The 16,312-nt window shown below is 44.4% G+C and overlaps 1 protein-coding gene across 1 annotated transcript; it reads right to left on the reverse strand.

The window, feature by feature from the left end:
- Positions 1-642: 642 nt before the first annotated feature.
- Positions 643-16,252, reverse strand: tollip (toll interacting protein). Its single transcript, XM_083652675.1, has 6 exons — positions 16,191-16,252; positions 11,513-11,662; positions 10,710-10,892; positions 8,264-8,416; positions 6,096-6,180; positions 643-5,674 (listed from the first exon to the last, which is right to left on the reverse strand). Exons 1-6 carry the CDS (start codon positions 16,221-16,223, stop codon positions 5,451-5,453), a joined length of 828 nt encoding a protein of 275 aa, XP_083508801.1. The 5' UTR covers positions 16,224-16,252; the 3' UTR covers positions 643-5,450.
- Between the last annotated feature and the right edge of the window lie 60 nt (positions 16,253-16,312).

The raw sequence follows: 16,312 nt of genomic DNA on the forward strand, positions 1-16,312 counted from the left end.
GGACAGTCAGGGGTCTCCACAGCTCTCTCCTGTATGTGAGAAGCTAAGAAGCTGCAGCCAGTCCATTCTTTGAGGTTGTCTAGCCAGGATTTTCTCTGTCTGCCTCTTTGTCATTTGCCTTATACTGCCCCCTGTAGGATGGTCTTTGACAGGGAGGTGTGTCGTGAGATCTGTCCAGTCCATCCCATGTTGCGGTGCCTAACAGTCGTGACTGAGTAGTGGTTTCTGTTCTCCACACGGGTGGTGATTAGCTGCCTAGGTATTCTACTGCTGTCCTGTGTTCTTTGTAGGAGATGTGGAGCATTCTCAAATGCCTGTATCCTACGCCGGTGTCTGCTGTGAGTGTCCAGCTCTAACATCTATAGATGTCGGCCGCTAGACGGCGCTGCGGAGATAGGTACATTCTAGCAAACAAGTATTCAGCAACATGGAAGATCAACTTTTGTTTAATCATCAAACACAATTTTGCATTCACAAAGGGACCAAGCAAAAACTCATACTGCAAGAAAACAATCAAGCTCATTGAAGATCATCTGGACATTCAAAGTAAATTCTAAAGGGATTGGATTAGGGTTAGTAATATATATATATATATATATATATATATATATATATATATATATATATATATATACTCTCACAGGTTAGGGATTGCTCTACTTGTTTTATTCCAAAGGGAACAACAAAACTCCAGCTACCATTAAAAGTGCTGTCGTGTCACAAGATGAGGGTTAAGACTATGGTTAGGGTGAGGGTTAAGACTAGGGATGTAACCAGGGTGGGAATTTAATAAATTCAGCATAACTTTTTTTAAGCGCACAAGGCTAGGGCACAAAGGCCATTGCTCTATTTAATAGAGATGCAATAGAGTCTATTGACATCGTGAAGAGCAATTTTTCTGAAATGTGTGTTAAATTGATCCAATGACACATCCTTTGCATAGAGCAGGCTACATTAAATTGAGACCACTGATGCTTTTAAAGCAACTGACAGTAGCAGGCTGCTAGCAGGGCACTGCCAAGGTGGCCTTGGGGATCTCAGGGCACCACGGCCAGAGGGAGGGGCAACATGGCCTCCATGTAATTCCCACCCTGGATGTAACGATACCAAAAACTCACAATATATCACAATAAGTGCAGGATACAATATTTATCACTATATATATATATATATATACTGTGTGTGTGTGTGTGTGTGTTTGCTTGTGCGCTTTAAAAATTGGTCTTTATTGTGTAGGCTACAGCTGCATTTTTTTTTATAGCCTACAATTCATTTTTCCTTTTAACATATTCCTCCTGCCTTTCTTTAAAAAAATAAAAAGTAGACAGCCATGACCTATGCATGTGCAAAAAAATTGCACGAATTGTCTTTGACAATGTATGATTGAAAATGTACAATTGCAAAGCACAAAATGCAGCAAAATAACAGATGCATGGTAAATACATAGCCAAAGACTTAAGGCCGTTTTCTGTGGCAGACAACAATGGATTTTGGAGGTTAGTAAACATGCCATTCCATCATGGCCATACTTCGGTCGCACAGTGCTACCAGCTCTGACTGGAAAGCTTTTGGTCCTGCCCCTGCTTCATCCTCATTGGTTGGTAGCACTCTGTAGTGACATTGATGAGCAGTGCACTTCAGAAAAGTTGACGAGTTGATGATGAGTAGTGTCCAAATTCACTCAAATCATGTCTGATTTACCGCTAATTAGTGCGCTAATAGAGCAGTGCTACAGGATATACAGTGCCAAAGTCACACCCTCTTCCGGGTTCAGTGTGGGCCCTAACCTAATTGGTATGAGTGAAATGTTCTATGGTCTCTCCTGATTCTAAATATAGTTGACTTGCTTGGTTTGACCAAGTAAAACTCTTTTAATAAGGATTTTACAAAACATTTATGGAACAAGAAATAACCGCCTCGCAGTTGTATGCCTCCGCCAACACCTTGCCACAGTCACCTCATGGATTGGTTCTAATGGCTGTCAATCAAAAGTGGGCGACGCTTGTGCAGACGCCGAAGCCGATATAGAGAGCTTCTGGGACAGCGTTTGCCCTCTCTCTGGTGAACAGAGACCACTGAGCTAAAGGAAAAATGGAGACCACGTCTATTTCCTCACTCGCTGGTGCAGCTAAAATCCACCAGATTTAGTGTTACCCGATTCTGCACAGTAGCTCCATTGAGTTAGAACCTGTGTGAGGCCCCTGCTCTTATGTAGAGCTGCTGGTTCTAGATTTGTGCACAGTGCGTTGTGTATTTAGATACAGTCAATCCTCTCTAGCTCTGTAAATATGGCACTTTAAGTTCTAATAACTTTTGTCTTGACAAAAGTAACCATGTTTTATAGCTCTAACAGTTGTGGTCTTTGAACTGGACCTGGTCTTATGCAGTCGACAGTAGATGGGGTGGGGAAGTGAAATCAACCCTTTTCCCAACGCTTTCCTAAATCACACATGCTCTTTATGCTCAAATGGATATCACTATGTGAGACACAGAGCACAGTCCTCTCACAACACTTCAGGGGAGAGGTGATCACGTGACCATTTAGGAGACTTGCTGCCACCATTTGTTAGAATTGGCAGAGCCTGCGGTGACCCATCTCTATAATGGACTATCTCTGGTTGAGATGATTAATTTGGCATCCGTTTTCTACAGTTGACTGTTTGTTACAAGGTAAGTTCAGCTTGGCTTTTAAGCTTGTGCAATGTGATGTGAAGGATTTAGCCCTGCTGTATTATAAGTCTGCAGTCGCTATCTGGCCTAAGACTGTAGTTCGTGCCGGGAGTGTGAACGTTTTGTAGATGCTGTGGTAGTTTGCAAATCACACATCACATGAACTCGAAGAACGGTTGCCAGCAAAACCATTTTTTTTTTTTTTTTTTTTACTATTTGTCAGCAGGATATCTATAAAAAAAAACACAGATTTGCACCAAACTTGGCAGAAAAGCAGGTCATGGGCCAACTTAGGAATGATTAACTTCCCACACCCACTGGCCAAAAGGGGGCGTGGCAATGGCTGTGGCCAATCACAAAAAGGTGCCAAAAGTTCCAAATGGATTGACGTAACGCCACGCCTGGTGGAGGTATGCACTCTGCCGAGTGGCCTGTCATTCTAGATCTGTGTACAACAAGGATAGAATGCAGGTATTGATGGAATGGAAAAGTTCTGATACTACTTGGTACTGGGTTGTTTAAAGGTGTATATTATGCAACTATTTTATCAAAAAACACTATATAGGGATGGGCACAATTAATCGATCGATAATTGATCATTAAGAATTTTGTCAATCGGGGATTTTTAGCCTTTCTCTAAGTCTAAATGAATGTTGTTATTGGCAGGAGCTTTTCATTCCTATATTGCTAGTTTAACCCTTGTGTCATGTTTAACATTGCTTCCCACGAAAGAGGAAACAAATCGACAGATTGCCAACACGTTGTAGCAAATGAACATGCAAATTAACTGTTTAACCGACATGCTTAACGTTGTATGCAAATTAACATGCAAATTAACTGTTTAAACCGACATGCTTAACTGGTCAGAGACGTTCTTGGCGGTTAACGGTTAACATCCCTAATGCCGCGGCCTCGGGCCATTGCGCTCTCCTGGCCGAGAAGCAGCTGTCTGTGGCTGTCTGCTCTGTGGCTGGGCGTAGTGAGGCAGCTAGGCGCTGTAACCTGGATTAACATTACATTGTGTTTGCCAGGTAATGTATATACAGAAGATACTCTTGCAATGCTGTTGCAGCTGGACTTGAAGCTGTATATCACCATGGAAGTGAGATTAGATAACGACGAAACCAACCGCATATTCATATTCACCCGGACCCACATCAAGCAACAGTGTGGCTTATTAGTCTGGTTTGTTTAACAAACTGCCTTGAGGATTTTTGTTATTGGAATAAAGATTTCATTGAGGGGGAAAACACATAATTATTTTTTATTTTCTGCCTGGGCATTTGTTTTCATTAAAAAAATAATAACGATTAATCGATAATTGATCGTTAATTTTCCTGATGATCGATTAGACATTTCTGTCCGTTCTGCCCATTCCTAATATACACTCATACACAAGTTTCCCCTATCAACAATCATCACGTATGACCCATACAATCACAATGTTGTGCTTCTGTTCAGGACGTTTCTGTGTGGAGCCCAACATGGGGCAACCAATAACATTGCTCAGTGCGGAGTCCTGCATTCTAAATGAAACCAGGAAATGCAGGTCTCTCCCAGAGCGTTTTGTGATGTGTTTGGAGCTTATATCTCCATGGTTTGGAGGTATGTATGAGTTTGTTTGTGCTTTTATAACATAACCGTTGTGACACTATCAGAAAAAAAGGTTAAAGTCGAGCTGAACCCAAAAATGACTTACGGTATTTTATTTTAGTTCAAATACCTGGGTATTCTGTACACCTATTTAATAATGTATGCCAAAAACAAATCACAAAAATCTAATTTATTTAGTTTTTCATCTCTCCACATGGGGGGGAGGGGTTAGACTATTTAATGGAAATGAGGTGGATAGGCTGGACTTGCTTGTTTCTCCAAATTCCAGGTGGATTTAATGCTGTCCTTAACTTTTATCTTTTATATTATATATTATTTTATGTCTAGTTTTAGGACTTTATATGGCTGCAGGTTTAAGTATGTATGTGCCTTTTATCATTTTGTATATTTTTTATTATTTTGTACGTTGGCACTTGTTGCACATTACAACACATTTCTGTGAAAGCAGATAATAAATTAACTTGAACATGAAAACACCGCCTCACAATAGTATGGGTCATAACAAGTGATGATTGGGAGGGGAGACTTTTGTATGAGTGTATATAGTGTTTTTCGACAAAATAGTTGCATAGTATACCTTTAAAAGGTATCGAGTACCAATATACCCAGCCCTAATGGACATACAAAAACAACCAGTGTTTCAACTGACAAGGTGAGCAGATAATTACTACATTTTCATTTTTGGGTGAACTATTCCTTTAAGCTCTGCAAATCAAGATAAAAAAAACAAGAAAAGTGGTTGGACTTACAGAAGCTGTACAACAATTAAGCCATCTAAAATACACAATATTCTCATGACATATAGAATAATATGGCTGTGACATACAAATAGCTAGAATAGATAATCACCCCATAAAGATCATAGGCTCTTTCATGGGGAAAAATAGCACATCTGTAAGATTAAGCAGACAAGTGTTAAAGACAATAACCAAAGTCAAACCTTTGGCAGACAGCAACATTCAATACCTTGTATCCAACAGGTCTCAACAGGGAGCCAGCAAAAGAAAGCTACCTTGGTGGGCAATGGATAGCTAGTTGTTCAGTGTGGTTGTTCTGTGATTTACTAACAGCTTAGCTTGGAGCCAGAGTGCAGGAGGCGGGGGTCGGGTTGTGCACAGTGCATAAGGTTTTCGGATGGATGTTAGCATGTTGCTAACGTGGCGCAGTCAGAGCTCCTCGGCCATCTGCAGTAGAGAGTTGATGGCAGCGTCCTTGTTGCCTTGCTGTGCCTCCAGCACAGTGCCAACCACCTCCCTGTCCAGGTTGGGGAACATGTCCTGCAGTGCCTTCAGGTCGTCCTCACTGCACACTGCCCCCTGGCTGGCCACCGGCGGTATGGCTGCTGGCATCCCCATGGGCACGGTGCCCTGGTTGTATACTGCAGGCACTCCTGGGGGCAGCATGACAACAAATTACTGTTACTAAACTGAGAGTTGTTAGAAAGAGGATTTATCCCCCCCCTGTTATTTTTTGTTTTTGCTCCAACTGAAATGTTTTATGGTCACTGATGATTCAGTAGGTCACGGGTTGGCTTGGCTCCAGCCTTAAAACTCGTTATATAAGGATTTTTCTAAATGTCTATGGAGAAAATGAATGGGAAACTCACTTCCGGGGCAGAAGATGTCACGTGACTGTTCAGCTCTATAGGGCTGGAGTGAGTGTGTGTGTGTGTGTATCTGTGTGTGTGTGTGTGTGTGTGTGTGTGTGTGTGTGTGTGTATCTGTGTGTGTGCGTGTGCGACTGTGTGCGTGTGTGTGTGTGTGTGTGTGTGTGTATCTGTGTGTGTGTGTGTGTGTGTGCCAGCCTCTGACCTGCGATGGGCACGTATCCCACACCTTGCTGGTACACAGAGGGCATTAAGACCACTGGCTGAGTCATCAGCCCCGCTGGGATGGACTGGCAGAAAAACACACACAAGTTTACATTGACCTTATTGTTATTATTGACCTTATTGTACTCAACTCTCAACTAGAAATGTGCATGTCAATTTATAGTGTGGAAACTCTGGAGAGGATCATGCACCATGGGTGCACCTTTTTGGGAGGTCTGCCCAAACTCTCTTGTTAAGCTTCACACGCTCAACCGGAGCTTCTCTGCCTCCAGCTGATTTCTTGTCCCCAGTGAAGTCACTCTGTCTATAGGCTCTTTCACACCGGCTATGAAAGCCGAAAAATGCACGGAAAATAGGATTAGCGCCTCCGATGTGAAAGTCGTGAATGCGCTTTGGTGGACAATTGTTTTACGCCTTTTGTCCCGCGACGGGAGGTAGTAACAGCGCCGGGTTACCTGGCAACCCGCCTCCACTTGAAAGGTCGTCGCAGCGAGCCGGAAAAGGTGCGAATGGTCAGCTCATTCATAAAAAAATTACAGGGGAAATCACCTCATGTAGCACGAAAGTGCAGGAGTGAAAGTAAAAAAAGTAGCCTATACAATCATGACTGCAGGGACGCCAGGAGGAATGCTCCGTGCGGTTAGGCTTTATGCTCAAACGATGTTGACATTAGTAGGTAGGCTACAATTAACGGATATAATAATAAGCTTCAGAGGGCTATAGCTGTCTGTGGCGAGTTGGTCTGACTCAGACCAGGTTATTCCCTCTCGAAATCAGCTCTGTGCATTCCCTTACAAAAACTACTAACGTTATTAGTCATGTGCATTTATAGCCCATACTATTCCCCCGACGAACGTTATGCAGACTGCAGCTGTTTGATATGCGGGCGGTCGTGTATCGTTTCAATTTTAGTAGGACACCATATCGATCTGCCCGCCCACCTTGCGAGTGCGGCGGCGGAGCCCGTTTTGGCGAGTCCGCCCACCATGCGAGTGCACCTATCCTCCCAGCTCAGCGGACTAGGAGAAGGAGGGAGGGAAGTATTGTTGTTGAATTAATTCGTTCATCATACAGTAGCCTAGGCTACACTAACCTATGAAAATATTCATTTGGGCTAGGAGGAGCTGGAAATCCCTCCGCTCGCCTTTCAATCCGGGAGCAGAGGATTTCACCTGAAAGTACACCACAGCACGGGAAAGTGGCCGTGCTGCTTGGCTCTGTGTGAAAGCAATTTCTGTGGCGAGGGTGCGAGCTTTGCGGGACTACTAAACGGCAATTTTTGCGCGATCTGTGTGTGAAAGAGCCTTCTGTGAGTGTGAAGGCATAAAATATCGCTGTAGCACCGGGCCGCCACGGGCGCATCTCCCACCCGGCCGCAGGGGTGCATCCCCCACCCGGCCGCCACAGGCGCATCTCCCACCCGGCCGCCAGGGGCGCATCCCCCACCGTACCAGATTCATGTCAGACGCCTGAAAAGTATTTTGGAAATTTTTGGAGGCGCTTTGCAACTCCAGACAAACAGACAGATGCACAAGGCACACCGTTGCTCTAATCACCTCCAAAATGTGCCATCACTTTTCATGGGTCAGGCATGAATCTGGTGTGGGGGGACTGGGGGGCAGGGAATCCTCCCATGGTGGGGGTGGGGAGGGGGGCGCTAAAGCGATATTTTAGGTATTTTACACCTTCACACTCAGAGAGAATCACATCACTGATGACAAGAAATCGGCTCGAGCCAGAAAAACGGCGGTTGAGCATGCTGCGCATCTTCTCCAGAGTCTCCACCCAAGAAGTTTCTGGCTTTACTTGTACTGAATATATCTTAGCACATGACATGATACCTCACATATTGTACTGAATAGATTTTAGCACACGATATCCAACTCATCTAATACTATCTAATATGGCAATGGAGGACAGATCTTTGTCAACCAAATTCAATACTTTTAACCCATTGATACCTGATGCAGCATTTGCGTGTATATCCCTCATTTGTGTGTGTATCCCTTTAAGACCGCAAACTGCATCACGCGGTTCGCGGTCTTAAAGGGATACACACACAAATGCTGCATCAGGTATCAATGGGTTTGAGAATATTAAATGCAATGCTTTTAGAATCCCTGACAGAACGTGCATGGATTGACTCACAGCAAAAGACATGACCAGGTTGATCATGCCCTCCTTGTCGTCGCCCTGTCTGCCACTCAGGCTGAACCACTCGTCCACCACGCTGCCCTCTCTCAGGCTGCCAGGGATGGCTACATGAGTCCAGGCTATCCTGTCATCCATGGAGAACGCCCTCTGGGTCACACACAAGGTCAAATGTCTTCTTCAAAATGCAACATACCCAAATACAAGAGGGAAGCAACACAACACAGAAGACAGGGTACATGCAGGGTATATATTATGCATGGTACATGCAGGGTTTATATTATGCAGGGTATAATATACCCTGCATATATTATATGCAGGGTATATATTATGCAGGGTATATGCAGCGTACATGCAGGGTATAATATACCCTGCATATATTATATGCAGGGTATATATTATGCAGGGTTTATATTATGCAGGGTATATATTATGCAGGGTACATGCAGGAATCCTCAAGTTAAATTCAATACATTTTAAGACATTTTTTCAAGACCTCAACGCCACTTTCATCACATCAGCGATAGGAGTGTAAATCACAAGTTTCATCACGATTATGATATTACCGTATATAGATTCTTTGGACAACAATACAATATTAATTTTGCTGATATCACAAAGTCTGCCATGATACAATGTCGATTAAATTCAGGGGTCTGCGATGGATATGGGACGATATCATACAGGGTACAGATATCATACAGGGTACCCCCAGTAAGTAAATGGTAAAATGGTAAATGGCCTGCATTTATATAGCGCTTTTATCCAAAGCGCTTTACAATCAGTAGGTAGTCTACATTCACCCATTCATACACCGATGGCGGCAGGCTGCCAACACACCATCGGGAGCAAGGAGGGTTAAGTGTCTTGCCCAGGGACACAACGACAGCAGCTGGGAGGGAGCGGGGATCGAACCGCCAACCCTTGCGTCATTGGCCGACCCGCTCTACCTCCTGAGCTAAAGCCGCCCTGGTTCAATGATATCATACAGGGTACCCCCAGTAAGTTAAATGTAAGACTTTTTAAGAGCTTTTTAATACCACCGGCACCGAGAAAGACATTTGATGCTAACTTCACTCCCTGCCATACTGTCAAAAGTGACATAGTGGATCAACGGTATGGATTTTAAGCCATAGAAAATAATTATTTACCAAGACTTGAATTTAATAAAACATTTTATTCTAATACTCAAATTCATATTTAACACACAATAACTTTGTGAGGGGATGTGTGTACTCTAATAACATAAAATTAAAAAGATGCATATTTGTTGCATTAAGAGCCCCCACCACTCTATTTTTCTTTAACTTCTATTGTTCTAATATATTACATCTCTCCCAGTTAGCACTATCCCCAAATCATAATATATATATATATATATATATATATATATATATATATATATATATATATATATATTACATCTCTCCCAGTTAGCACTATCCCCAAATCATAAAACTGTCATGAAGTAGCCTACATGTTGCTACTGTCTTTTCCCCCAAACCTGGAGGAGATTTATTTTGAAAGGAAAATGCACTTCAGTGACAAGACTGGTGATGAAACTGTGGTGGCGAGTTTATAACACTACAGAGAACTTCAGACTACTGATGAAGCAAAGACCTGAGTGCATGTTGTTGGCCTGACAGCGGAGGTGGTCTGCAGACGAGACCCCCTCGAGAACTGTGCAGATAAGTCTGTTAGCAGCAGACTGTCAAAAGTGAACCCAAAGCTAACGTTAGCGACGGGGCTCGTTTGAGAAGACTAGCGTTACTGCTTGCCTTGACGAGCAGTGCAGTCAGGCGAGGAATCAACAGCAAGCCACACCTCTGAGTCGTGTTGCCAGATAATAGCTGATGGTTTCCAGCTGAAACGCTGATCAAAACCCGCCCAAGCCCATCCCCCCCCCCCCCCCCCCCCCCCCCCCCCCCCCGCTGAATACTTCTCCAGGCTGGATCTGACAATACTTCTCCAGACTGCACAACTGCTCAGAAGACAGTGAGACAGTCAGCCCAACTGACATTTTCAAAATGGAGAAAAATAAAATGAGAAATCCTCTTGTCCCTACGGAGGGAGACAAACTTTAAATTTAAGACCTTTGTAAACAAAATTCAAAACTTTGTGAATGAAATTCGATACTTTTAAGGCCTTATTTTGAGAACATTTAATTCAATACTTTTTAAATACTTTTAAGACCCTGCGGGGACAGTGTCTCATTTAACACCATCATCAGCACAATAGCTACAAAATTTAATAGCTCTCAAATGGCGATTAAGACTTTGTAAGGGCCTTAATTTTCCCTAATCAAATTTTCCCGTTATCAAATTTGAGTACTTTTCAAGGCTGCACGGAAGCTTCCCTGACATATCACCAACGCCTCCTCTGCCCCCTCACCTCATCAAAGATCTCCAGGTAGAAGGAGTCCACCCCTCCTCTGCCCCCTCACCTCATCAAAGATCTCCAGGTAGAAGGAGTCCACCCCGGGAGGCACCGTGCACTGGATGACTTTGTTCCAGCGAGGGTTCTTGGCTCCGTTGTGAGCAGTCGGTGTCTCGTAGACGGCGTAGCCCAGCCTAACCCGACAGTAGGGATCCATACGGGTCATGCCATAGTTTTTAGCCAGCTTTGCCTGAACAAAGACAAAGACAGGAAGAGAGGCTGGGTAAGGCTTGGAACTTCACACTTACAAGACTTTTAAAATCCTAACCAATTGTGTCTCACATGCATCTCTGAGACCCCCTTTCCACCAACTGGAACCTAGTGCTGGTTCTGGGCTGTGGCTAGAGCCAGTTTACAGGTGGATCAACTGTGAACCTTCTGAAGTGTAAACAAGATCTCCTAAAAGCAATAAGAGGGGGTTGTTTCAGGCCAGGGACAGATGCGGTCCTACAGTGTTAAGATGTCTTTACCTGGACCACAGTGATAAAGGTAAAGAAAGGTAAAGTCCCACTGATTGTCACACACCTGAGTGTGTGAAATTTGTTCTCCGCATTTGACCCATCCCCTGGGGGAGCGGTGAGCAGCAGCAGCGTCGCGCTCGGGAATCATATGGTGATCTAACCCCCCAATTCCAACCTTTTGATGCCGAGTGCCAAGCAGGGAGGCAAATAGGTCCCATTTTGATAGTCTTTGGTATGACTCGGCCGGGGATCGAACTCACAACCTCCCAGTCTCAGGGCGGACACTCAAACCACAAGGCCACTGAGCCGGTTAATGCGGAGTGGTCCTACAGTGTTAAGTTGTCTTTACCTGGACCACAGTGATGCTGAGTCGTCCTACAGTGCCCATGGAGCTGCCATACTGCAGCTGCCTGGCTGCCTGGGCATCCAGCTGGACTTGATGCTGCTGGTGGGTGGGAGCAATGCGTAGGAAGTCCTGAGGAAGCTCCCCGAGGTACACCTGACCACAGAGACAGAGATACGCAGTGTTAGGAGAGAGGGCATGACTGAGGGATGACCTGAACCCAGAGAGATACTCAGCGTTAAGAGCAAGTTTTTGGCGCCTCCCACCAAGCAGGGCAGCCACGGTGTTTCAGTGTTCAGTTTGTTTGTTTTCAGTGTTCTTATGGGTTTTGCTGCAGTTGTGTGTCTCAGCTACAGTCGGGACACTTATGAACATTAGGGGAACCATGCCTGTCAGCCTGGTACCAGATTTTCATGTCACTCCTACCTAGCGTGACATGCGGGCAGGGTAAAGACATGTAGCGTGACAATATATACTCGATGTTCACGATTACTACATGCATAGAGTCCCGCATTATACATTCAAAATATGCGGGAATTCCTGAAAATATGTGCTATTCCCGCACCAAATTTCAGGCCCACACTCTTTTGTAATAATATTGAGAGAATTTACTATGTGCTCTCCCTTAAATAGCTTATTACCTTAACTACCAGTCACTTGTGAAATCTACTGCATAACCAATTTTTCTATTTCATCAATAAAATAAATAAATCTCAAGCATGTTACTGGCTAAGACAACCATCTTATAGATGTATTTGTTATTAGATTATCAATGTACATGAATGGATAATGGAATTATAGGCTACTTGTTTTTTTACCCAAACTAGGCTCAATTCCTAGGCTTGCCCACTGCGCGGCCTCGCCCGCCCTGCAGCTCGCCAAGCTGGCCCTGCTGCTTGCATACGCAGCTCGCTGGCTGCTCAGCCTCGCCCTGGCTGCTCCTTGATGTCATACTTCAGGGATGCTGGATCACCTGTCCTGAAGACGGGGGTCTGAAACCAGACTCACACTTCTTTCAGTGTCTGCCCCTGGGACTTCATTTTGCTCTTAATCACTGATGACATCACTGATGACATCATCAGTGGGGCTCTTATGACATCACTGATGATGTCACAACCTCTTATGACATCACTGATGTCACAATGCCTCTGACATCACTAATGACATCATCACTGGGACTGTGTGTGTGTGTGCACACGCATGTGTGTCTGTCTCTTGTGTGTGTGTGTGTGTGTGTGAATTTATGACATCACTGATGATGTCATCAGTGAGACAGACAAACAGAGCCCCACCTCCCATATATATATATATCTCGGCATCGGTCATTGAAAAACCCATATCGATCGACCTCTACCTTAGAGTACCAGTCAAATATTTTGGCCCAGAATCCCGTCAGTGAAGGGCAGAACCAGAAGGCATGAGACAGAGTGCCCTGATCTGTTTTCACCTTTTTGTGTTTTCCTGAGACATTCAACGTTGAGTATGTGTATTATGTATAGCAGGCTAAAAAAGCTTTTGAACATTCACATGAGAATCTTTGGCATGTGGAAAAATGTTATATTAAAACATTATGGTTTCATAATTAAATTTGTAGGATTGAATTTGTGCTCATCCAAAGAGTGTGAAGGGCTTAAAAATAGTTCAGTTATTTGTTTATAACAAAGTTTTTTGTGTGTTTCCCTGTCACAAAAGGGGAAATAAATAACAACAAATCAGTATCGGCCCAGAACTTTGTTTGTTTGCACATTTTAAAAGAAGAAAGGTTAAACAGAGAAGAAAGTATACAAACAATAAATTATGTGCAGGTGAGGTAGAACAGCAATGATAAACAGTATTATGCAATAACTTGAGAAATAAAATAAGTTTGGATACAAGTCATTGAATATATCTGTCATGCAACATCTAAGAACTAAGGTTTTCCCAACATTTGATTAAAAAGAAAATTGCCCTGGAATTCATCAAAAATACCCCATATTTAACATATTAACATATTTCACAAGAGCAAAAAAAGCTCTTGTAAAAAAAAGTAAATTTCCTAATTCCTACCCTGGTCCATATAAATGTCCATGTAACATACCCATGTCAAATGTCCAGTAAACTAATTTAAGTGACATGTAATTGGGGGGGGGGGGGGGGGGGGGGGGGGATTGTGTCCATTGATATAAATGTCCATGGAAGATGTCAAGTCAAAGTGTGTGGAAGACTGTGTAGCGTTGACAGGTTACGTGTGCAATGTGCATGAGACGAGAAGAAAAAAAACACAAGGACAAAATCCAAGCACACTGCTCTGAGCACCGCAACGGTAAATAAAGCCACAAATGCCATAACTGACGGTCCTTCAAGTCAGTTTTGGTGGAGCACGAAGTCCTTCATCATTTGTGGTAGTGGTAGGGAGTGGACTTGATTCAGGCGATCTGTGCCCAGTGCTTGGCGGATCCGGATCCGACACACGTGGGCCAGACTGCGAGGACATCTCTTGGCCTCCAGACAGACCCTGAGAGCCTCGGGGTCCGCCTTCACCTCCAGCTCTGCCAGCCCCCACACCAGGGTCGGGTCGGCACCGTCGTCCAAGAGCAGCTGGACGAAGGCCGCCTGGCACCTGTGAAGCAGCACCACTTGCAGCAAGCGAGAAGCCACGTCACGGGTCAGAACACCAACGGCCTGCAGCAGCCGCCGGAAGCAGTCCAGGTTGTGGTGTTTAGCGCTGATGCAGAGAGGAGACGTGTGTATGCTGTCCATGTCAACAGGAATAGCGGCACGGAAGGTGATGAGTTCCTGCAGTATCTCCAGCCTTCCATCACGAGCAGCACAGCAGAGCGGGGTGTATGCGGGGTGTACGCCATGGTTGGGGTCGGCCCCGGCTTCCAGGAGGATCCGGACAGAGTCCAGGTAACCATAGAGCACGGCCAAGAAGAGAGGCCTGATGTCATCGTCAACAGCTAGGTCTACCTGGGCTCCCTGGGTGATCAGGTAGGCCACACAGGCAGCGTGACCCCGCCTGGTTGCGAGCACCAGAGGGGTCCACAGTCTGTTGTTGTACCTCACAATCCTGCGCTCATTGATCTGCCTTCTGAAGCACTCTTTCTGCAGCAGGGTCCTCAGTGTGTCCAGGTCTCCTGCGTAGGTGGCACCGTGGAGCGGCCAGTCGTCATGCTCTGCTGGAGCAGCCATTCCTTCAGGTCTGTCACTGTACCTCTCAGCCACTATGCGTCTGAAACGGAAGGCTTTATCAAGGGACGGAAGTGCGTTGACATTATCTCTGGTACAGTGCTGAAGCAGGAAGTGACGTTCACTTTGCCTCTCTATTGTGTTCTTCTGACCAGAGGGGCGCTGTGGAGCGCTATGATGGCTGGGCACAATAGCACAACACTGAAGGATTTGTATATTAAAGTTAAAGAGAGTTGCAGGGAAGTCTATTGGCAGATAAGGGACTCTGGAGGGGAGATGAAGCATCATATACCTGGAAGAGTGACGTCGGGGCTAACCAAAATCATGACAAATCTCACAATGTGGGACCAAAATCGCAGACAGAAAGACAGACAGAGCCCACTTACTCAATTTGATATGATGATTGCTCTATCTAATTGCTCTATCTAAATGCTCTATTTAAGTACGTCCAAAGTATGCACATGACATGTGCACCTATGTGCAGTGAATATGCCACTGTCTCCGACTTGTCTTATCACTCTACTGCCTTACTGCTTGTTGTGTCTCTTGTTGTTTTTGCACTCATATGCCCTGTTATATTTGTACTATGTTGTAAACGGAGTTCACAGCACAAGAATTTCACACGTGATACTTGTACTACGGAGTGACAATAAAAATCTTGAATCTTTTAGGCATATTTTGTTGACTGTGCAGACACCACTAGCCTGGAAGTTGTAAGAAATGCTGTAGCATGAAGGCTCCTATTGTTGAGGTTGGTGCAGTCATTTACAGAAAGGATTACTTGACCTAGCCTGTATGCAGAATATATGTATAGGGAGATATTTAGTTTGTCATCATTGTAAACCCACAGCACAGTAAGGAAGATGTGAAGTGTTGTTCTTCATAGATCTAGCGTCTGAATTTTGCTCTCAAGTGCAACAAATTGATGCATTTTACTTTAAAATGTAAATGTAAATCATCATCATCATCATCATCATCATCAGGAGGATGCCCCCGGACCCCCCGAGGGGGTCTGACTGCGGTCCACCCACAACAACCCAAAATCCTGTGGGTAAACACTGCAAACAATAGCCACACAAGGCTTTTGCATTTCGTCAATCAGTAGCAGTCACCTACCGTAGACTAGAGTGATTAACGTTAGCCAACACCGGCGGCTAGCTAATCCACCCATTAGCTTTTGAGCTTGTAGCAATTAGCTAGTTAGCTAACGTTAACTAGCTAGCGGTATTTCCCATTTCGAAGTAAGATAAATGTTACATGTTAATAAAAACATTCGCAATTAACATTTGACATTGTCAAATGTTAATTGCGAATGTTTTTATATTGTTAACCGCAGGTTTTTATTACGTTGCTGAAGTGTTGTGACGTTAGCTTGGTGATGTCTGTAGTGTAATGACGCACTCGTTTAGCATGTAACGTTACCTAGCGCCCTAACGTTAGCGTAATGTCTCCCGACAAAAGACAACAACAACAACAAAAACGACGTCGCAGAAAGCAATGGAGGTGGTGTGCGTACCTGTCCCCGCTGAGTGCTGATGGTAGTCGCCATGCTAGTGCTGCTTGCTAGAAGTACCAAGAAGTGCCTACGTCATTCTCTGTGATTACAACGAAGAGTATAGAAGCCAAGTAACAGAATTA

This window comes from Poromitra crassiceps (assembly GCF_964638095.1).
Source record: "Poromitra crassiceps genome assembly, chromosome: 16".
NCBI classification, from domain to species: Eukaryota; Metazoa; Chordata; class Actinopteri; order Beryciformes; family Melamphaidae; genus Poromitra; species Poromitra crassiceps.

Coding starts and splice junctions, on each gene's coding strand:
- tollip (XM_083652675.1), bottom strand. CDS start 16,223: ATGGCGACTACCATCAGCACTCAGCGGGGACAG. Junction 11,663..16,190: donor TCAGCACTCAGCGGGGACAG/GTACGCACACCA, acceptor CTCTGTGGTCAG/GTGTACCTCGGGGAGCTTCC. Junction 5,675..6,095: donor GGGATACGTGCCCATCGCAG/GTCAGAGGCTGG, acceptor TGCTGCCCCCAG/GAGTGCCTGCAGTATACAAC.